Source organism: Aedes aegypti, chromosome 1, assembly GCF_002204515.2.
Source record: "Aedes aegypti strain LVP_AGWG chromosome 1, AaegL5.0 Primary Assembly, whole genome shotgun sequence".
NCBI classification, from domain to species: domain Eukaryota; kingdom Metazoa; phylum Arthropoda; class Insecta; order Diptera; family Culicidae; genus Aedes; species Aedes aegypti.
The window spans coordinates 183,022,327-183,041,360 of NC_035107.1; the positions used below are offsets into that span (position 1 = coordinate 183,022,327).

The 19,034-nt window shown below is 38.8% G+C and overlaps 1 protein-coding gene across 3 annotated transcripts in view; it reads left to right on the forward strand.

Annotated features, from left to right (window-relative positions):
- Positions 1-19,034, forward strand: part of LOC5577246 (tyrosine-protein phosphatase 99A) — a 439,034-nt gene that overhangs the window by 295,412 nt on the left and 124,588 nt on the right. For all 3 annotated transcript variants that reach the window (XM_021854700.1, XM_021854693.1, XM_021854685.1), the window contains one exon: positions 15,709-15,823. In XM_021854700.1, coding sequence (XP_021710392.1) covers positions 15,709-15,823 — 115 coding nt within the window. The remainder of the gene's footprint in view (positions 1-15,708; positions 15,824-19,034) is intronic.

Genomic DNA, 19,034 nt, shown 5'->3' on the forward strand with positions numbered 1-19,034 from the left:
CTGAAGAAAGTATGGGTTTACATGCAAAAAACGGTTGATTCATAGGTAGTAAAATGGTAAAATGAAGTTTAATAGTTATTTTTCAATCCCTGAAAATTTGATGGCAATCGGATGAAAACTTGAATTTTGCGAATCATTTTTGTGTGTGGCAATTTTATCGTGGACACCCTTTATCCAAACTCCCAGTGTTTTCTTGTGGAAGTTCAGAGGACTCCTCGGCTTCCATAAAGCAAGTAACACGTCAACATTTCCCACCCATCCCCAAATTGACCTGCATTCGGACGCAGCCAGCGCCGGTATTGTTTGTTATAATAATGAGAGCACCAGAACTTACACATTGAAGATGCTACTGATCTTGAGTAGCATCTGTTGGTTCCCTGTGTAAGTACAGCTATTTTTGCAATAACGGAGTAGCAACTGCGGGCAGTCAATCATGCTCATGCTCATGCTCATAGGATAACACCAGTATTTTCTCATGGAATTTGAACATCTATCCACCTGAATATCCTAGAAGATTTTTTCCAGGGATTCCAACAGTTTTTCTTCTAAGGATTCCACCATAAATTCTATCAGAGTTTAAGCTTGGAATACTCCCAAGCATTTCAACAATGAAGCCTTCTAGGATTAATCGAAAAATTCTTCCAGGGTTTCAAATGGGAATTTATCCAGGGAATCTTCCAAGAATTTTCCTCATGATTCTACCTTTATTCCTATATTTCAGGAATTCCATCATAAATTCTGACAAGGATTTCATCAGAAATATTTCTTGAAATTACACCCATCATAATTTGCTCCAGTCATTCCAACAAGAATTCCTCCAAATTTTCTGTCAGAAATTCTACCAGAAGTTTCACACAAATATGTCTTCCAGTATATCCCCCTGTATTTTCTCTGGAATTAATCTCTCAGCGATTCCAGCAAATCTCCTCCAAAGTTGTCGCAGGTATTTCAACCGGAATTCATAAGGAGATTTAACCAGTATCTCCGACCGGTATTCCACCATGATTTTCCAGGAATTCAACAAGCAATTTTCTCAGAAATTCCACCAAGGATTTCAATAGCATACTTAGAGGAATACTACTTTAGGAACTGGGAAACCCTTGGTAAAATTTTGTATGATTCCTAACAAGTATCTCAAGAGACATCTTTTTCTGCAGAGATTCCGCTAGAGATAAATCCAGAGATCCCACTAAGAAATCTATAAATTTCATCAGAAAAAAATATTGGTGAAATCCCTGGAAGATTTTTTGTGGAATATTTGAAAAAAATCCTGGTGAAATCGCTGGAGTAAATTCTTAATCCCTGATGAAATTTCTGGTAGGATGTCTCAAAGAATTTTTGATAAAATTCCTGAAAAAAAATCCAGAAAATTCTTGGAATTTTTATGGTGGAATCATTGAAGTGTTTTCAGATGAAATAAATAAAAAAACATTTAAATAAGTGAATACATTTAGGGTAGAACTTTTAGTGGAATCGTTGGTAGAATTTCACAAAATTCTAGTTGAGTACTTTTCGGATTTCCTGGGTGTAATTATTGGAGGAATTCCAGGTTATATCCATGAAAGAATGCCAGGTCAAATTCTTGGAGGAACTTATTGTCACATCCTTGGTGCGATTCATAGAAAAAAAAACCCTTGACGTGCTCTTGTTGAAATTCCTTGTAGAAGTTTCTGGAGAAATTTCAGGTGGAATCCCTGGAGGAAAACTGGTGGAATCACTTCGTAGATTTTTGGAAGGGTTCCCTGGAAGAGTTCTTGCTGTAATCTCTTGAATAATTCCTAGTAGAATCCGTACACAACATACTGAAGGAATCCCTGGAAGACTTGCTTGTGGAAATTCCTGTGGAAACGCTGGTCGAGTGGAAGGACGAATTTCTTATTGGAATCCCTAATCGAATTTCTGAAGAAATTCTGGTGCAGTCCATTTTCTTTTTGTGCAATTCTTTTCGTGTTTCCCGGCGAAAATGTCTGGTGGGATTCCACGCGGAATACATGGGCAAAGCCCAGGAAAAAAATCATATAAAATTTCTGGTAAGAACGTTGAAAAATTTCCTGGTGATATCCATCCGACAATGGCTGGTGCAGTCTCTGGAGAAAGTCCTAGTGAAAATCTTTGAAAAAAATCCTTGTCAAACCTCAAAAAAATTATGATGGAATCCATGTCGGAACTACTGGTGAAATTTCTGGAGGTGGAATCCTTAGGCATATCCTCAAAAATACTGGAAGAATCCATGAAAGAGATTGAAATTCTGATTATATTCCTGGTAGATTTCCTAATGAAACCGTTTGGTGATGGATTGTATTAAGAAAAAAAAAGCTGATGTAATACTGCTCGTAAAAGGCATATGGATTGCACTGGCATATTTCGAGGAAGTATACGGATGCGTAGTCCTGCTAACCAGTGAGCACTTCCCAGAGAGAGTACATCCAAGTCATGTCTTAATCAACTCATGTGTTCAATGTTGTTGTCGTGTTAGCGTTTGATCCAATTAATGTTGTCAAGAATGTCTGCGAACGAATCTGAAGGCTCTGTACGTAGACACGTAGACATTGTACTCTACTATTTATGTTGCAACAATCTTAAACGAGGAGATTTCGACTGATGTGGGAGAATTGGAGCTACTAGTTTCAGCGCTGCAGTCTCGGGTAATCAAAACGACTGTTTTAGATTTTTCCCGACGTTTCAACTCTAATCCGAGTCTTCTTCAGGGGAGACTGTAATTGGGCTTGATTAGTGGTAGGATTACATAGATTTTAAGTGACTTACATTCTGTTTAGTCGTATTTCGTATGGTGTAACATAAAACTGTCGGTGTCAAGTTTGGGGAAATACATCGGCTGTGCAAACGTATTTTAACCTACATTATTCTATTAAGTGAACTATAGCTTATGTTTTTTTGAAGTTTCACTTAATATTGCCACTACTTTACACTGCACTTGTGAAGGCGGTAACGGTTGGTTCAAAGATGGTGGGTTGATTGATTAGTTTCAGGTTTGAAACATTTCACCCATAAATTTTAGAATGGCTGCGTACGAACAGACATAGAATGGTTAAATACAACGTACGCAGCCATTTTAAAATTTATGGGTGAAATGTTTCAAACCTGAAACTAATCAATCAACCCACCATATTTGAACCATTCTTATTCCGGACGCTTCCTTACTGTTGCTTTGATTTGCGGACACTTTGATTTAAATTCCGGACAGCTCATGAAAATCATAAATAGAGAAGTCAAATAATCAATTGAAATCGCCAAACCACTATACAGACGTCTAAGGCAGTTCGACATTGTAAATTTTCATAGATATTTGTGAAAAATGCTTGTTAAAACAAGCTTCGAAAGTGCGAACTTTTGAACGGCAAAAATTGAAACATTTCGTGTGAAATGTATCCCATATAAAGAAGAGTGTCCGGAATTAAAAGCTGTCCGTAATTTGAATCAAAACGGTACCTCGATTTGCGGTTATATGTGATAATGCACAATTGAACACTAATAAAAGTAAATCGGCAGCCGGAATCAAGTGACAGCGATGACGAGAGAATGGACGTGCATATACCTACGTAAATTATGTGGAAAATACGTGAAGCAAGATCTTACTCGTTTGTTTTACTGGTTCACATCCGAATAGTGAGCACTGATGGTATAATATGTAGTGTCATATGGAGTGTAGATTAAGTGAAAAATTTTGCTGTGGGGTGCCACCCGAATATGGAAAACCGATATCGGAATATATCATTTCCTGATTGAAATTATAGATTACTGCTTGGGTCTGAAGGTTGCCTTATTGATCAGAACTGTGTCATTTATTAAATTGGTTCCGTTGTCGGTACCATCGTTCAAAGTGGAATAATTTCAAGTAGCGAATAAAAAAATAGCAGTGCCTTAAAAGTTCAGCAGTCCAAAAAATCGTGTTCTATTTAGTCTATTTTAAGAAGCTTATCGTTTTTTGTAGCGTGATGTAAACAAAACATAATTTTTTTGTCTTTTGTCTATGAAGCATATTTATGAGTGTCCCAATAATATGAGTTGAAAAATATCTAAAAGGTATTTAATTTACTATGAAGAAAGTTTGTTGGTGATTCCACGTTTAAATTAATCAATTAAATGAGTTTGAAATTATTAAAGGCAGCTTTTATTGTGTCAAGCATCTAGATAATTAGTTGCATCCATTACAGTAGTGGTAATATGCAAACTCATATATTAGATCGCAGCATGCAGGTAGAGAGAGTATCCCACGCTCAGACTGATGCGCCATCATGTATGGCGCTTCTCCGTAGTGAAAGTTGTCTAATCTATAATGAATGCGAACCATCAGTGCTTTCCTGTACTCATCGGTCATATAATTATAATTGAATAATTTACTCGTTTAATAGACATTTTAAAGTAATTAATTTACGCTGCTACTGCAACAACAACAACAACAACTACTACTTCAAGCTTCACATGCTGCATATGAGCTGCACTGGATGCACTTCCCAGTACAAACATAATCAATAGCGTAATGGGTGGATACTATGACTCTCAGTAGAACAAGCATATTCCCATAGCACAGTAACACAGAAACTTGCAATCAGATGTAACGTGATTGAAACAATCGAGAAGCGTTTGGGCGAATTATTTACTATGTGCTCAGAGATGCTCAGTTTTCATTATGATAATAGTGCACGCTTACCGAATCAAATGACTTACCTCACTTCAGTATTACAAAACGTAATCACATTTTGTCAATAGAAATGTGCACAAAAATAAACATGTTTGAATAACATGGTTTGTAGTAAATAAAACTTGTAGTTGTCTTGTTTTCAACTACATAATCCTAAAATGAATTATTCGTGGTCGCTAGCTGTGTTTCTTCACCTTAAACTTTTATTATTTTCCAACTCATAATTTTATTTCATTTATTTGGTTCACATCTGAACAGATAACATTGAGTTAACAATTTCACGCCACAATACTCGGTTCGAGGCCGCATCTCTCAATCCTCGGTTCCGTCCCACGATCGCCAAATCGATGCGCGCTCCCTACCCTTGCCAAATTATCCCATCCCAAATCCTTACCCACCCAAATTACATATGGGGGCCCTGAGATGATTAAACAACTGAACTCATCCAGAATTGAATAGTACTATAAAAAATTATGCTACTTAATTCACTGAGCGAGATTGGATTGTATGATCACCTCGGAGATAGTCGCCCACGCCGCGGGGCGCAAAAATGGGGTTGTGTTGGTTTCCAACACTTCCTTGAGGCGACTCTCACGAGTTTAAAACAGCCTCCGTGCTGAAACAGGATGCGAGAGTCTTGAAAGGCACGTTAATACGTTACTGACCTGACCTGATGCGCGCTTGATCCACCCACCTAGCTCGCTGCGCTACACGTCTTCTTGTACCAACTGGATCCGATACGAACACCACCTTCTGGGTACTGGATTCGCCCTAGAGTTGGGCGAGCTATTGGTTCATCCTTCGCAGCTACACACCGTTTTCTTACAGCTACACTGAATCTCGTGAAAATCGTACCCCGGCTGTTAAGCCCGGCTCTCTTCATAATACCTTCTAGCGCAACATTTAATAATAGGCACAAAAGTCCATCATTTTGTCGTAGTCTTCGGCTAGATTCAAATAAACTTGAATGTTCGCCCGAAACCTTCACACAATTTTGCACACTTTGCGTCGTTGCTCTTATCTGTCTCGTGAGCTTCCCGGGAAAGCTGATCTCGTCCATGATTTTCCATAGCTTTACGCGGACTATACTATCTATGCCGCCTTGAAATCGGTGAAAAGGTGATGCGCTGAGACTTGGTACTCCAGCCTCTCCGAGGCCATCTTTATGAGTTCAGCTCCGAAACCATCCTTACGAGTCTATGACAAAAGGTCTAAAGACAAATGGTCGAAAGGACAGAAGGTCGATAAACAAAAGGTCGAAAGGACAAAAGGTCGAAGAACAAAAAAGAAGGTACAAAAGGTCGATTTTTTTTTTCATAGGAGGAAAAATTTCCTTCCAAGCATATCACTTTCGACTTTTTGTCCTTTCGACCTTTTGTCTTTCGACCTTTCCTCCTTTCGACGTTTTGTCTTTCGACCTTTTGTCCAAAAACGGGTTTCCACTGACGAAGACATTTTCTCCGTTGTCCCGTCCTTCATTGCATGTGCTCTTTACGCCATCCAGATGTTCGTCGAAGTGCTGCTTCCACCTGTCGATCACCTCACGCTCGACGGTCAAGATGTTCCCATCCTTATCCCTACATCTCGGCTCGTGGCACAAAGCCATTTAGCGGGATGTGTTGAGTGTCTGATAGAATTTACGTGTTTCTTGAGACCGGCTGACCAGCTGTTCCATCTTTTCGCACTCCGTCTCCGTTTTTCTCTCGAAAGAGACCGGTCTTCTGTTGCCGTTTCCGTCTATGACGTTCCACGTTCTGCCGGGTCCTTTGCTGCAGCATAGCCGTCCGCGCTGCATTCTTCTCCTCCAGAATAAGTCCACATTCTTCGTCGAACCAATCGTTCCGTCGACTCCTGCCCAAGTACTCGACGTTGCTCTCAGCTGCATCGTTGATGGCTGTTTTCACTGTTCTACAGCAGTCCTCAAGGGGGCCTTCATCCAGCTCACCCTCTTCCGGTAATGCAGCCTCGAAGTGCTGCGCGTATGCAGTTGCGACATCCGTTTGCTTAACCCATTAACGCCCAGTGATCTATTTTGAGATCAGATGCCTCGAACGCCCAGTGATCTATTTTGAGATCAGTAACATTTCTGAATACAGTTAATTTTTTAGACAAAATGGATGGTTGGTATCTTTGACAAAGTTGTGAAAGACATTATGGGCAGTCTAATGACAGGTTTTTTAATTCATATTTCTTCCTCTAGGTTGCGCCATCAGCATGAAACATTTCTGTTTTGTCACCAGCTCTATTCGGCATCACCACGCTCGTCTTCCCGACCAGATGGAAGAAACAAGATTATAACAGAATGTGTTCCCCTGATATGATTATTTTATAACACCAGTTGTTATAAAACATGTACCGTTAGTAGTTAAAATAACAAAAATTCTAACAAAATTTGCACCAAATTAAACTAAAATATTACAAACCCTGTTATAATTATATCAACATTATTACAGAATGTGTAGCAAGGATGTTACAAAATAACAAAATTATTGCTAATTATGTTACTGTTTATGAAACCGGATTTTATTTTCAACAAACTTATAAACGCGATGTCAAAAATATAACAAATGTTGTTATAAATGTGTTACTAAAAATATAACAAGTTGAGAACAAAGTTATCTTGATAACAAAATTATATCAACTTCTGTTATTTATAACTGCGGCTGTTAGGAATGTGTTATAACTTTGTTATGTGGTTTTGGTCGGGTTATGCTACCATAAGCGTGGTTTGCAAATCAGAGATTCCTGAACAATTAAAGAATGGTTCCTGTGCCATAAGTCAGTGTGGATTCCGGGATTCCAGAGTAAATTCTGAGATTTCAGAATATATTCTGGGATGCCAATGTGGATCCAGGGTTTCCAGTGCAGAATCCTGGGATTCCAGTGTGAATCCTGGAGTTATAGTGTGGATCGTAGGGTTTCAGTGTGGACGCTAAGATTGTAGTGTAGATTCTGGGAATCCCATGAGGATTCTGGGAATCCCATGAGGATTCTGGGAATCCCATGAGGATTCTGGGAATCCAGTGTGGATTCTGGGAATCCAGTGTGGATTCTGGGAATCCAGTGTGGATTCTGGGAATCCAGTGTGGATTCTGGGAATCCAGTGTGGATTCTGGGAATCCAGTGTGGATTCTGGGAATCCAGTGTGGATTCTGGGAATCCAGTGTGGATTCTGGGAATCCAGTGTGGATTCTGGGAATCCAGTGTGGATTCTGGGAATCCAGTGTGGATTCTGGGAATCCAGTGTGGATTCTGGGAATCCAGTGTGGATTCTGGGAATCCAGTGTGGATTCTGGGAATCCAGTGTGGATTCTGGGAATCCAGTGTGGATTCTGGGAATCCAGTGTGGATTCTGGGAATCCAGTGTGGATTCTGGGAATCCAGTGTGGATTCTGGGAATCCAGTGTGGATTCTGGGAATCCAGTGTGGATTCTGGGAATCCAGTGTGGATTCTGGGAATCCAGTGTGGATTCTGGGAATCCAGTGTGGATTCTGGGAATCCAGTGTGGATTCTGGGAATCCAGTGTGGATTCTGGGAATCCAGTGTGGATTCTGGGAATCCAGTGTGGATTCTGGGAATCCAGTGTGGATTCTGGGAATCCAGTGTGGATTCTGGGAATCCAGTGTGGATTCTGGGAATCCAGTGTGGATTCTGGGAATCCAGTGTGGATTCTGGGAATCCAGTGTGGATTCTGGGAATCCAGTGTGGATTCTGGGAATCCAGTGTGGATTCTGGGAATCCAGTGTGGATTCCTGGGAATCCAGTGTGGATTCTGGGAATCCAGTGTGGATTCTGGGAATCCAGTGTGGATTCTGGAATCCAGTGTGGATTCTGGGAATCCAGTGTGGATTCTGGGAATCCAGTGTGGATTCTGGGAATCCAGTGTGGATTCTGGGAATCCAGTGTGGATTCTGGGAATCCAGTGTGGATTCTGGGAATCCAGTGTGGATTCTGGGAATCCAGTGTGGATTCTGGGAATCCAGTGTGGATTCTGGGAATCCAGTGTGGATCTGGGAATCCAGTGTGGATTCTGGGAATCCAGTGTGGATTCTGGGGAATCCAGTGGTTGGATTCTGGGAATCCAGTGTGGATTCTGGGAATCCAGTGTGGATTCTGGGAATCCAGTGTGGGATTCTGGGAATCCAGTGTGGATTCTGGGAATCCAGTGTGGATTCTGGGAATCCAGTGTGGATTCTGGGAATCCAGTGTGGTGGATTCTGGGAATCCAGTGTGGATTCTGGGAATCCAGTGTGGATTCTGGGAATCCAGTGTGGATTCTGGGAATCCAGTGTGGATTCTGGGAATCCAGTGTGGATTCTGGGAATCCAGTATAGATTTTGGAATTACAATGTGGATTCTGGGAATCCAGTGTGGATTCTTGAAATCCAGTGTGGATTCTTGAAATCCAATATGAATTCTGGGAATACAATGTGGATTCTGGGAATCCAGTGTGGATTCTGGGAATCCAGTGTGGATTCTGGGAATCCAGTGTGGATTTTGCGAAACCCAGTGTGGATTCTAGGAATTTAGTGTTGATTCTTGGAATCCAGTGTGGATCCTGGAATTACAATGTGAATCCTGGTGTTCCAGTCTGATTCCAAGTGTTTCAGTGTGGATCATAGGATTCTAGTGTAGATTGTGTTGCTGCATTGTGGATCTCTGGTTTCTAATGTGGATATTAGAATTCCACTAGGTTTGTTGTATTTTTGTGTATATCTTGGGACTGTTGTTCCAAATCTTGGTATTCCATTGTGGATATTGAAATTCCTGGAATTGAATCCGTGAATTCCAGTTTAGAGCCTGGGATTGTAACATGGGTCGTGTAAATTCAATGTGAAACCTGAGATTTCAGTAGGGACCTTGGGTTTTCAGGATTGATGGACCTTGCAATTTTAGTGTGAACCGCAGGATTAGAACATGGGTCCTTGGTTTCTAATGTGAATGCTGGGATTTCAGTGTGGATTTTAGGATTTCAGTGTAGATATTTGAACACCAATGAAGATAATGCATTTTCAGTGTAGATCTTTGAAATTCACTGGGGATCCTGGGATATTCCAGTATGGATTTCAGATGTGGATCCTAGGGTTTCATTGATGGATACCAGTGAAGAGTTTGAGTTTCCAGTGTAGATTCTTGAATTCCAGCGTGGATCTTTGGATTCCAGCATAAATCATGGATTTCTAGTGTGGATTTTGGGATTCTAGTGTAGATGCTTGTATTCCAGTGAGGATTCTGGCGTTCCAGTGGAAATTGTTAAATGGTAACCCAAGGATATACTGAAAGAATCCTATTGGAGTTATGTTGAAAGTCTGTGCAAATTTTGTAAAAAAAAATCGCGAAAATAGTGAGCAAAAACATTGGAAATCTAACGAGAATGTTGAGATTCTTGTGATGGCCCTGTTGAAATCTTGTCTTATAGTTATATGGCAAACAGTTAGTATTCCTGAGAGAATCACGTAGAAATACTTTGGGAATTTGGATTGGTCTAATTGGTAAGAGTCAATTGTAAGAATTATTTGGGTATTGTGTAGAAATACTGCGGGAATTATCAACATTATGAGAATTCAGTGTGTTTTTTCATTAGCATCCTGGAATTAATGCAATATGGAATTTGTGATATTCTTCGAGAATCCTGAGGGAATCCTGTTGGAATTCTGTGCGAAGCCTTCAGGATTTCTGTAGAAACAATATGTAATTGTTGGGAATCCTGATAAATCCTGAGTGGTTTTTATTACTACAAAAAATATCATATTCGTGGAAATTTGTATAAGTGTGTACCCCGTAACCATTTGATACAAACGAGCCTGGCGTAAAATAAAGGAGGAAAATGCGACTACTGCGGCTATATGTGTATGAATGTATGCATGTTTGTATGTACAAACGAGTTTGTTTTGTGCATGTACGTGTATGGGATCGTGTGTGTGTGTGTTTCGTACGCGTGTCACATTCAGCATCATTCTGTGGTGTAGTTTTCAATTAAGCCTCGTTTTGTTATTTATACTTATGGTATCATGTTCTTACCGTTTACATAATGTTTGTCATAATATCTTGTCACTTTTTAATGCACCATACCACCTTCAAACATTTGCAAAAATAGTCAAGTATTTTATTTTCTTTTTCAATATTTTGCGTACATATGACCCACTGTGCACTGTGACAAAATGTGACCGTAGATTTCCATTTAAATGATGGTTTAAGTATTCTCTTATCATAATGCGATACTCCAGAAAGAATCAGGTGATTACTATAAATGTGGAATAATTCGGGCGTTAATGGGTTAAGCCGCTCTAGGTCATTCCGAGGCGACCGTCGGTACCGTACGTTGTTAACCACGGAGAGTTTTGAGCGCAGTTTAACCATCTCCAAATAATGGTCAGAGTCGATGTTAGCGCCACGATGGCATCGATAATGTCGGAGAAGTGCCGACCATCAATCAAAACGTGGTCGATTTGTGATTCTGTCTGCTGTGGTGTTCTTCGTGTGTATAGGTATGGAATGCTGAGCAGGAAATATGTTCTACGAATGGCTATATTCTTGAAGACGGCGAAATCAATTAGTCGTATGCCGTTTCATTCGTCGGCCGGTGGGCGCTGAACTTTCCAATAGTCAGTCTGTACTCCTCTGAAGCCTCTAAACCATACTCTTCAGATGATTTCTGAAAAAAATCTTTGGAAAAAATACATTTCTGTGGAAATCTTCCGCAGGAAAATACAGATTGAAATCTTGAGGTATTCTAAACAAATTTCTTGGAGGAATTTGCTAGGAAAATTCGTGGAGAAATTCCTTGGGAAATAATCACTAAATGAACTATTTTAGAAACTTTCGTAGTAAAACCTGAGCATTTGAATAAATTTATGTTGAAATTTCTAGAGAAAATAATGAAAAAAAAAAAACAAATACACTAATACTTGTCGTAAAATCCCCTGAAAATATCCTTAGAAAGAAAATTTGACAATGTTTGTCCTATCCAAGGATTCTAACGTGGACGCGCCTCTGATTAGCATAGCATAGCATAGACTGACTGTACATGTCAATGGTTGCTACTCCGTGATTGATCGGAATAGGTAAGAATTGCACTACGATCCAAATGAATAAGGGATGGAAGTTCCGCTTACTCTCGAAGTGCAATTTTAGCAGATCTAATATTATTGATCAATAACGGCGCCGGCCAAGTCCTTACAGTCAGTTGGAATGGGGAAGGAATGTTAGGGTGTAATGATTGTTGCTTCTAGAGACCGAGAATTCCTCTGCATCTCCACAATCACCACGGGAAGGGTGTTTATTAGTGAGGGAGGAAAAGATCTGGCAGTCACCTCTGGTCGATGATGCGATCCATAGACAAGGGGGAAATATACGACTTATATTTAAAGCTAGTTTTGTATTTTTGTCTCGAGAAGTAGAAGCTTTGGTGGAAGCTTTAAAAATACGTCAACATCTATAATGTCGAACAATTCAAAAGATGTTTTTATTAATGACGAAAACTGAAACTTACATGTATATGTTTTAAATCATATGAAACAGGAATAATGCCGACACTTGTAGTGACGAACTATACATAGTTTGTTTGAAAATTACATATGAGTATTACTGTGCATTTTGTCTCGATATGGTAGAAGTTTTAACAAATACGTCAACTTTCACAATGTCGAACAATTCAAAAGATAAGTTTTAATAATGTCAAAATGGAAAAATATAACGTCCCCTTAATGCTACAACTAGATAACTCGAAAATCAAAATTTTGGGATGTGACACTTTGAAAATATGACCGTTTTACAAGGTGACGGTTAATTGCAGAGGATATGGTTGAAAAATAAACTTTAACTTGTGTATATTGAATCACACACAGTTAAAAATAATGAAGATTACACGTCATGTAAACTTCATTTATGCGATGTAAACATGACCTAATGTAAATTTGAGTCTGGAATCATGTAAATTTGTGTTATATGTCATGTAATCACACAGAATCCTGCAAGATTACATGACATATAATTGAAGTTTACATGACATATCATGTAAATATCCATTATACACCACGCTCCAATTATGTGCATTATATGTCTTAGAAATTTACACGTTTCGTTCGAACTGTGCACGCTTATGAGCTGTAGGTATTTTACAGATCTAATAAATAAAATTGAAGTCAAAAATTTTAAATTTCGAGTTATCTAGTTGTAGCATCAAGGGGACGATATGTATATTGAAATTGTATAAGAAAAAAGCATAATGCCGACACTCATAGTGACGAACCATAGAAAGTTTGTTTTGATATTATTTAAAAGTTACGCTTTCAAGAAAATATGTGTTATCACAAGCATGAAACGAACTCACCAGTTGGTAATTCATCCTCGACTGAACACAAAACTTCTTGGCGTCCCGAAAACAAACCGTCTTGCTTGTGCCTTCCTAAATACCTACCCAGCAAGACGCTCCAAAACAGAAAAAAAATCTTCGGAGACGAAAACACGCACGAAACCGTGAGCAAAATCTATCCGACGACGCAAAACCGAACTGTCCTGCTTGGGCTTCACGAAGCACTACCCAGCAAGACGCTCCGAAACAGGAAAAAAAATCTGCGGCGACGAAAACACGAGCGAAACCGTGAGCAAAATTTATCGGACGACGCAAAACCGAACTGTCCTGCTTGGGTTTCACGAAGCACTCTCTAACGTGGACGCGCCTCTGATTAGCATATAATGTTTAGCTTTTATAAGATCTAAACAATATCAGCATGCTATTCATTTACAGTAATGCAATGTTGATATTATGTTCAGATCTCGATTCAATATCTCGATTTGTTGATCAGAACTTCGCTTCTGCATGGGAAGTGTCCATAATATGAATCAAAACGGTATTTAGCAATGTGACAAAGCAACTTGGTATTTTTCGAGCTTACTAGAGCAAACATACAGATTTTATTAAGTTGGCCAAAATTATTTATGATTTGATGACGTTCCACGGTATTAACTCAAATGTTATAAATATGCAGTTGTTGGCAAAATAGTACAAAAAGAATAAATATTGTAAAATTTTACAAAAAAAATACTAGATATTTCAAAAGTATTAGTTGAGTACATTTCAAGTCATTGTGACACTTAAGTCATATTAAAAATAGACACGTTCAATATCTTCATCTATTTAGCTGCACAGACTGTAAATTAACACTGGACAGCGGACAAGCATGCTCCAGTGGCACAGCCGCTAAACATTCTTGATGAAACTTTTCAACGTCCGAAGTAGGAATCAAACCCATACCGCATGACACGATGCGTCTAACTGCCTGGCGACACTTAACGCACGGCCACGAAGTCCATATAAAAATGAGTCAAGGCGGTAATCTTTTGCAATCTTCTACAGATGGCTCAATACATAAAATGTTATGTGTATTAATAAATAAATAAACCGACCATCTTTGTACAATTGTAAATGTATATATTTACTTTATCAATAGGCCATTGATTGCATGATAATTCAACCATATTTTTCATTGTACCCATTGGATGGTTTATTGAATAATTCAAAGTAAGCTTTTCAACCCTTGAACCCTTGAACCCATTATGATTTATAGCGAATTATTTGTTCAATAACGGACACCAGAATTATTCTGCACATACAACAAACGCAACCGTAACAATCAGAGCGTCATTATTTGTGGTAATTATAACCTAAAACTGTACTTCTTTCATCATGAGTGAGAGTCAGCAGCCGGTGCATAGACAGCTATATAGTTAGACACTGTATAATATCCTATGTTTGCATGTTTCACCCTTTCCAAGGGCTCTCCCCACTGTTCAAAATCAAAATAGAAGTAAAAATACCTTGTACCCGCATGAAGTTTTCCCATTTGGTGGTTGCACGTGGCCTAGCCCTAAAATCCCGCAACACGTAAAAGCGGTCATATGGAGCTTAATCAGTAAAATGTTTGGCATTCTTGTTTAAACGTATCTTAAACTGTACTGAAAGGCATAATAATGAATTTCTTTACACTTTGGATTTTGTTCAACCTATAGGGTATCTGCTATATTGTTGAACATGTGTCAAATAAAGAATCCTTATCTAAACCCCGCACTATCTACTAGTCATGGTAAAACCGACAACCTTGATTTTTCATTTTTTGAGTGGATTTCCTTAATTTTTTTACCATACCTTATCTTTATTTGTGAAATTTTGAGTTTTGGATGACATTACAACCGACGCTACCAATAAACTGACATAACGAAGTTCTTTGGACATGACGTTATTCCAAGTTCTGTTTTTGAGTTATATTGCTCAAATGGATTGCCGATCGCGGAATTTAGTTGATCACAGATATTGGCCCAATTTATTTTCGTCTAATATTCTTTAGATAGTATCGATCACTACATTTATGGTAGCCATCTAGTAAATATGCCTCTACACGCTCAAAAAAGAATTCTGAAAAACGTGAACTGTCAAAAATACACCATGAACTACCACAAATGGTCACATAAACATGATCTAGTTCAAGGTGTATTTTTGTTGTTGACGAGTTCACGTCTGCTGTTCACGGATACGAGAACGGATTTTTTTCTGTGTACAATCTACATGGGAATGAACATGCTCCCCAATCTTGAAACTTTACTGTGACTCAAAACCATCAATACCATAAATACTGCAAAATACCTAATCATGGTGCTATATATCAAGCAATTAATACCATAGTAAACCCAAAACGGTCCGGTCCGGTTGGCTATGCGACCGTCCCCGAAGCATCCGTATCAGTAGCTGGAGTAAGCAGATTAATTTAAAGCGATATTTTTATAATTCCATCCTAAAATAACATAAATTTTTCGAGCACGTTTCTGCGCCACAGCAGGAGAGAATCCAGGGACACTCGGGCCATGAAACTTCTCCCGAAAGGATAATACCTGCTTGAAAGACCGCTAAATCTTCGCACCTGAAATGAATCATCACCAGCGAAATGGACCATAAAAGCAACTCGCCGAGCGAATACGAAAGACTTTTTTCCACACGCCAAAATTTATCGTTAAAACCTGTTCCTTCTTCTGTCTTTTGCTTTTCCAGAGCCACGAGATTCATCATCTTGAAACTTATACCCAGTATCTGGCTTCGATACAGGTGTTCAACCCGGAAGGATTGGGACCACCGACCACGGTCCTGGTGATGACCGATGAGGGAGGTAAGTGAACATAATTGATAACGCATAACCACATCGGCCGTGGTCTAGTTTATGGTTTTTATATGCAATGTGGAAGGATGAAAAGGGGACTTGACTTAATTAAAGAACATTTAGGAACTATCGAGCGGAGGACGGGTCTGGTGTAGTTGTTAGAACACAACCTCTAATGTCGAGGACCGAATCCCATCCCCAAGATAGTCACTTGTAACATTGAAGATGTATTTACAATCTAACTATCGTCCAATAAGTTTGCTTTCCTCCATCAGCAAACTTTTTGAAAAGGTCATTTTGAACAGAATGATGGTCCACATCAACGAAAATTCAATTTTTGCCAATGAACAGTTCAAATTCCGCCATATACACTCGACCATTCATCATATTTTACGTGTAACAAATTTGATCCGTTCCAACAAATCTGAAGGCTATTCTACTAGTCTTGCTATTCTAGACATAGAAAAAGCATTCGACAGTGTTTGGCATGAAGGCTTGATTGTAAAATTTAAAAAAAACTTCAATTTTCCAACATACATTGTTAGAATAATTCAATGTTATCTGTCAAATCGTACACTTCAGGTTAATTATCAGAGCTCCAGGTTTGAAAGACTTCCTGTAAGAGCTGGTGTTCCTCAAGGCAGCATTTTGGGACCAATATTATACAATATTTTTACATCTGGCTTACCTGAGTTACCTCAGGGATGTCTAAAATCCTTGTTTGCTGATGACACAGGCCTCTCCGCCAAAGGACGAAGTTTGCGTGTTATCTGTAGTCGATTGCAAAAAAGTTTGGATATTTTTTCTTCATACTTGCAAAATGTATAGGTTACAGTGGTCACACTACTATGGGTCATTTACATTTGAGTTGCATGTAAAACATATCATGACAAGGTGACCACAATAGTGTGAACATTGTGTATGGTCTTCATTGAAGAAAGATTTATATGAATATGTTTTTCCCCATTCGCGCGTCACTTACGAAAAAACACAATATAGGGCTCTCCAGAGAGTAACGAATTTGCTCATATGGCTGAAATTTAATCTAAATCCATACACTAGTGCAAAACTTAAACCACACAATGCGTACCGAAACCCACATTCAAATAAATATTTAACGACCATGTCCGACGGTACAGATGTAGAACTTACCGTTTCATATAGATAGCGGGCTATAAAACAGAAATGAAATCTTGTGTACCCTTAGTAGAACAAGGCAGACAACGTGGTGATCGCTCAGTGGCCAGTAAATTCTTGATTCAATTTTTGCACTTCACCGCTTGACAGTTAGTGTTCGGGCGTGGAAATAACAGGCATTGCATTCGTGTGGGAAAACATGCTTTTTTTATGAGTTTTTTCTTCTCTCGAATACAGCCATAAATCGGCAGGAGGATTTTTTATCACCTATGTTGTCAGAACCGTTTAGAGACAATTCGTGGGAGTTTTTGGGAAAGTAAAACTTTGGGTCGTTGTCATTACAAGAGATGGAGCACAGATGAAGAACTTGAAACACGAACAAAAAAAAAACGAAGGATTCTGATATTTCATATTGTTGTGTGCAGTTCACCGAAACCAATGGTACTATCAGACCGCAAATACTGTTACTTTAATGTACATTAGCATAAATTTCAAGAAAAGATAACATGGTACGGTTATGTAGTTTATGCTACCCCAAACATAGAAGGACGTTCATTATGTAGGTTATCATATCAGATTCATTCATACTTCACCAGTATCGAACTCGGGCAGAGAAAAAATAAATTTAACTCTTCCATCTGGTTGGTAAATGCTGGACATGGCGTACCATTGGTACCGCGCGTACCTGAAGGAATAAAATAGACCCCTTTGCTGATCCTTATCCTCCTGTCCAACTACTCCTATTTCTACCTCCTCGCGGTACTGGCCGGGGTACGAGCCTGTATACCTGAGGGAAGATCGGGTAACCAACCCCGGTGCGAACTTTGGTCGTATACTGACAGAGAAAGGGAGCGCCTGTACGTCATGTTAGAAGCGGCTCACAACTGCGTCTGTTCCCAATGTCAGGGGCGGTTGATCATCGTCCTAGTCAGGGTTGCCATTATGCCAGATTAATCTGACACTGCAAGACTTTTGGTAGAGGAAAAGACAAAAAGACAAACTACTCATTTTGCAAGACTTTTTCAAATTCAGCCAGGCTTTACAGACCGACGCACAGTGGTTCGATCTAGAACAAATGTCGGACAAAACCTCAAACTCTCTTTTATATAGCTGAAATCATATATTTGAGATATTTTATGCCATATTTAACTATTATGGACTTTTGTTTTCAATTTTTTTTCTTGTTTTGGACTGATAATTAGAATATTTAGGTTTGGACAATACATTTTCAACTTTTTCAATCTTCTATACAAAATGGTCAACTTGGACAGGCTAGTTCTCAGTTATTTATTGACGGATTGAAATGAAATTTTCACAGCATGTCAGGCATTACTTGAATTTCAACATATATTTTTGAGTAATTTTTCCATGCACAACTCCAATAGTAAAAACAACTAGACTAAAGTGAAATTTTTGACAAAAATATATAAACTATTCATCCAAAGATATGGAAACTCTACACAAAAACCATCATAAGTAAATATGATCGTCTAAATGTCCACCATATTTATTTATTACGCCAATTTTTCAGATTTGTAAAATAAATCACTACAATGAACTTGTGATTGAGAAAATATATGTTGAAATTCATGTGATGTCTGAACAAAATGTGAAAATTTCATGCACATTTGTCCATAAATATCTCAGATCTAACCTTGCCTTGATGCAAGTATCATCCATTTAATCAGTTCCAGCATGATTGTCATGTCTATAGCTTCAGTCTGTTATCATACTTGTTTTAAAAGCAAAAGCAACTCCACTTAGGGAATGATTTTTTCCAATTTGTTTCATTTTATCTGGAGACTGCACGTCAAAGGAAATAGTTTCGTTCAACCATTTAAATAAGCCGAGATATTTTTTTTTTACAAGACACCGACACATTAATGCTTCCAGTGGGAATTTTGCCCTTTGAAGGAAGCACCACACTAGACAACGGACTAGCATGCAACGTCCAATGGTACAATCGAACCCACACTCCTTAGCACGATGCGGCTAAATGCCACGGCTACGAAGCCCACATTTGTGATTTACTATTTAGTGACAGTTCAAATTTGAATTCAAAGTACTTCAATACCCTAATAAT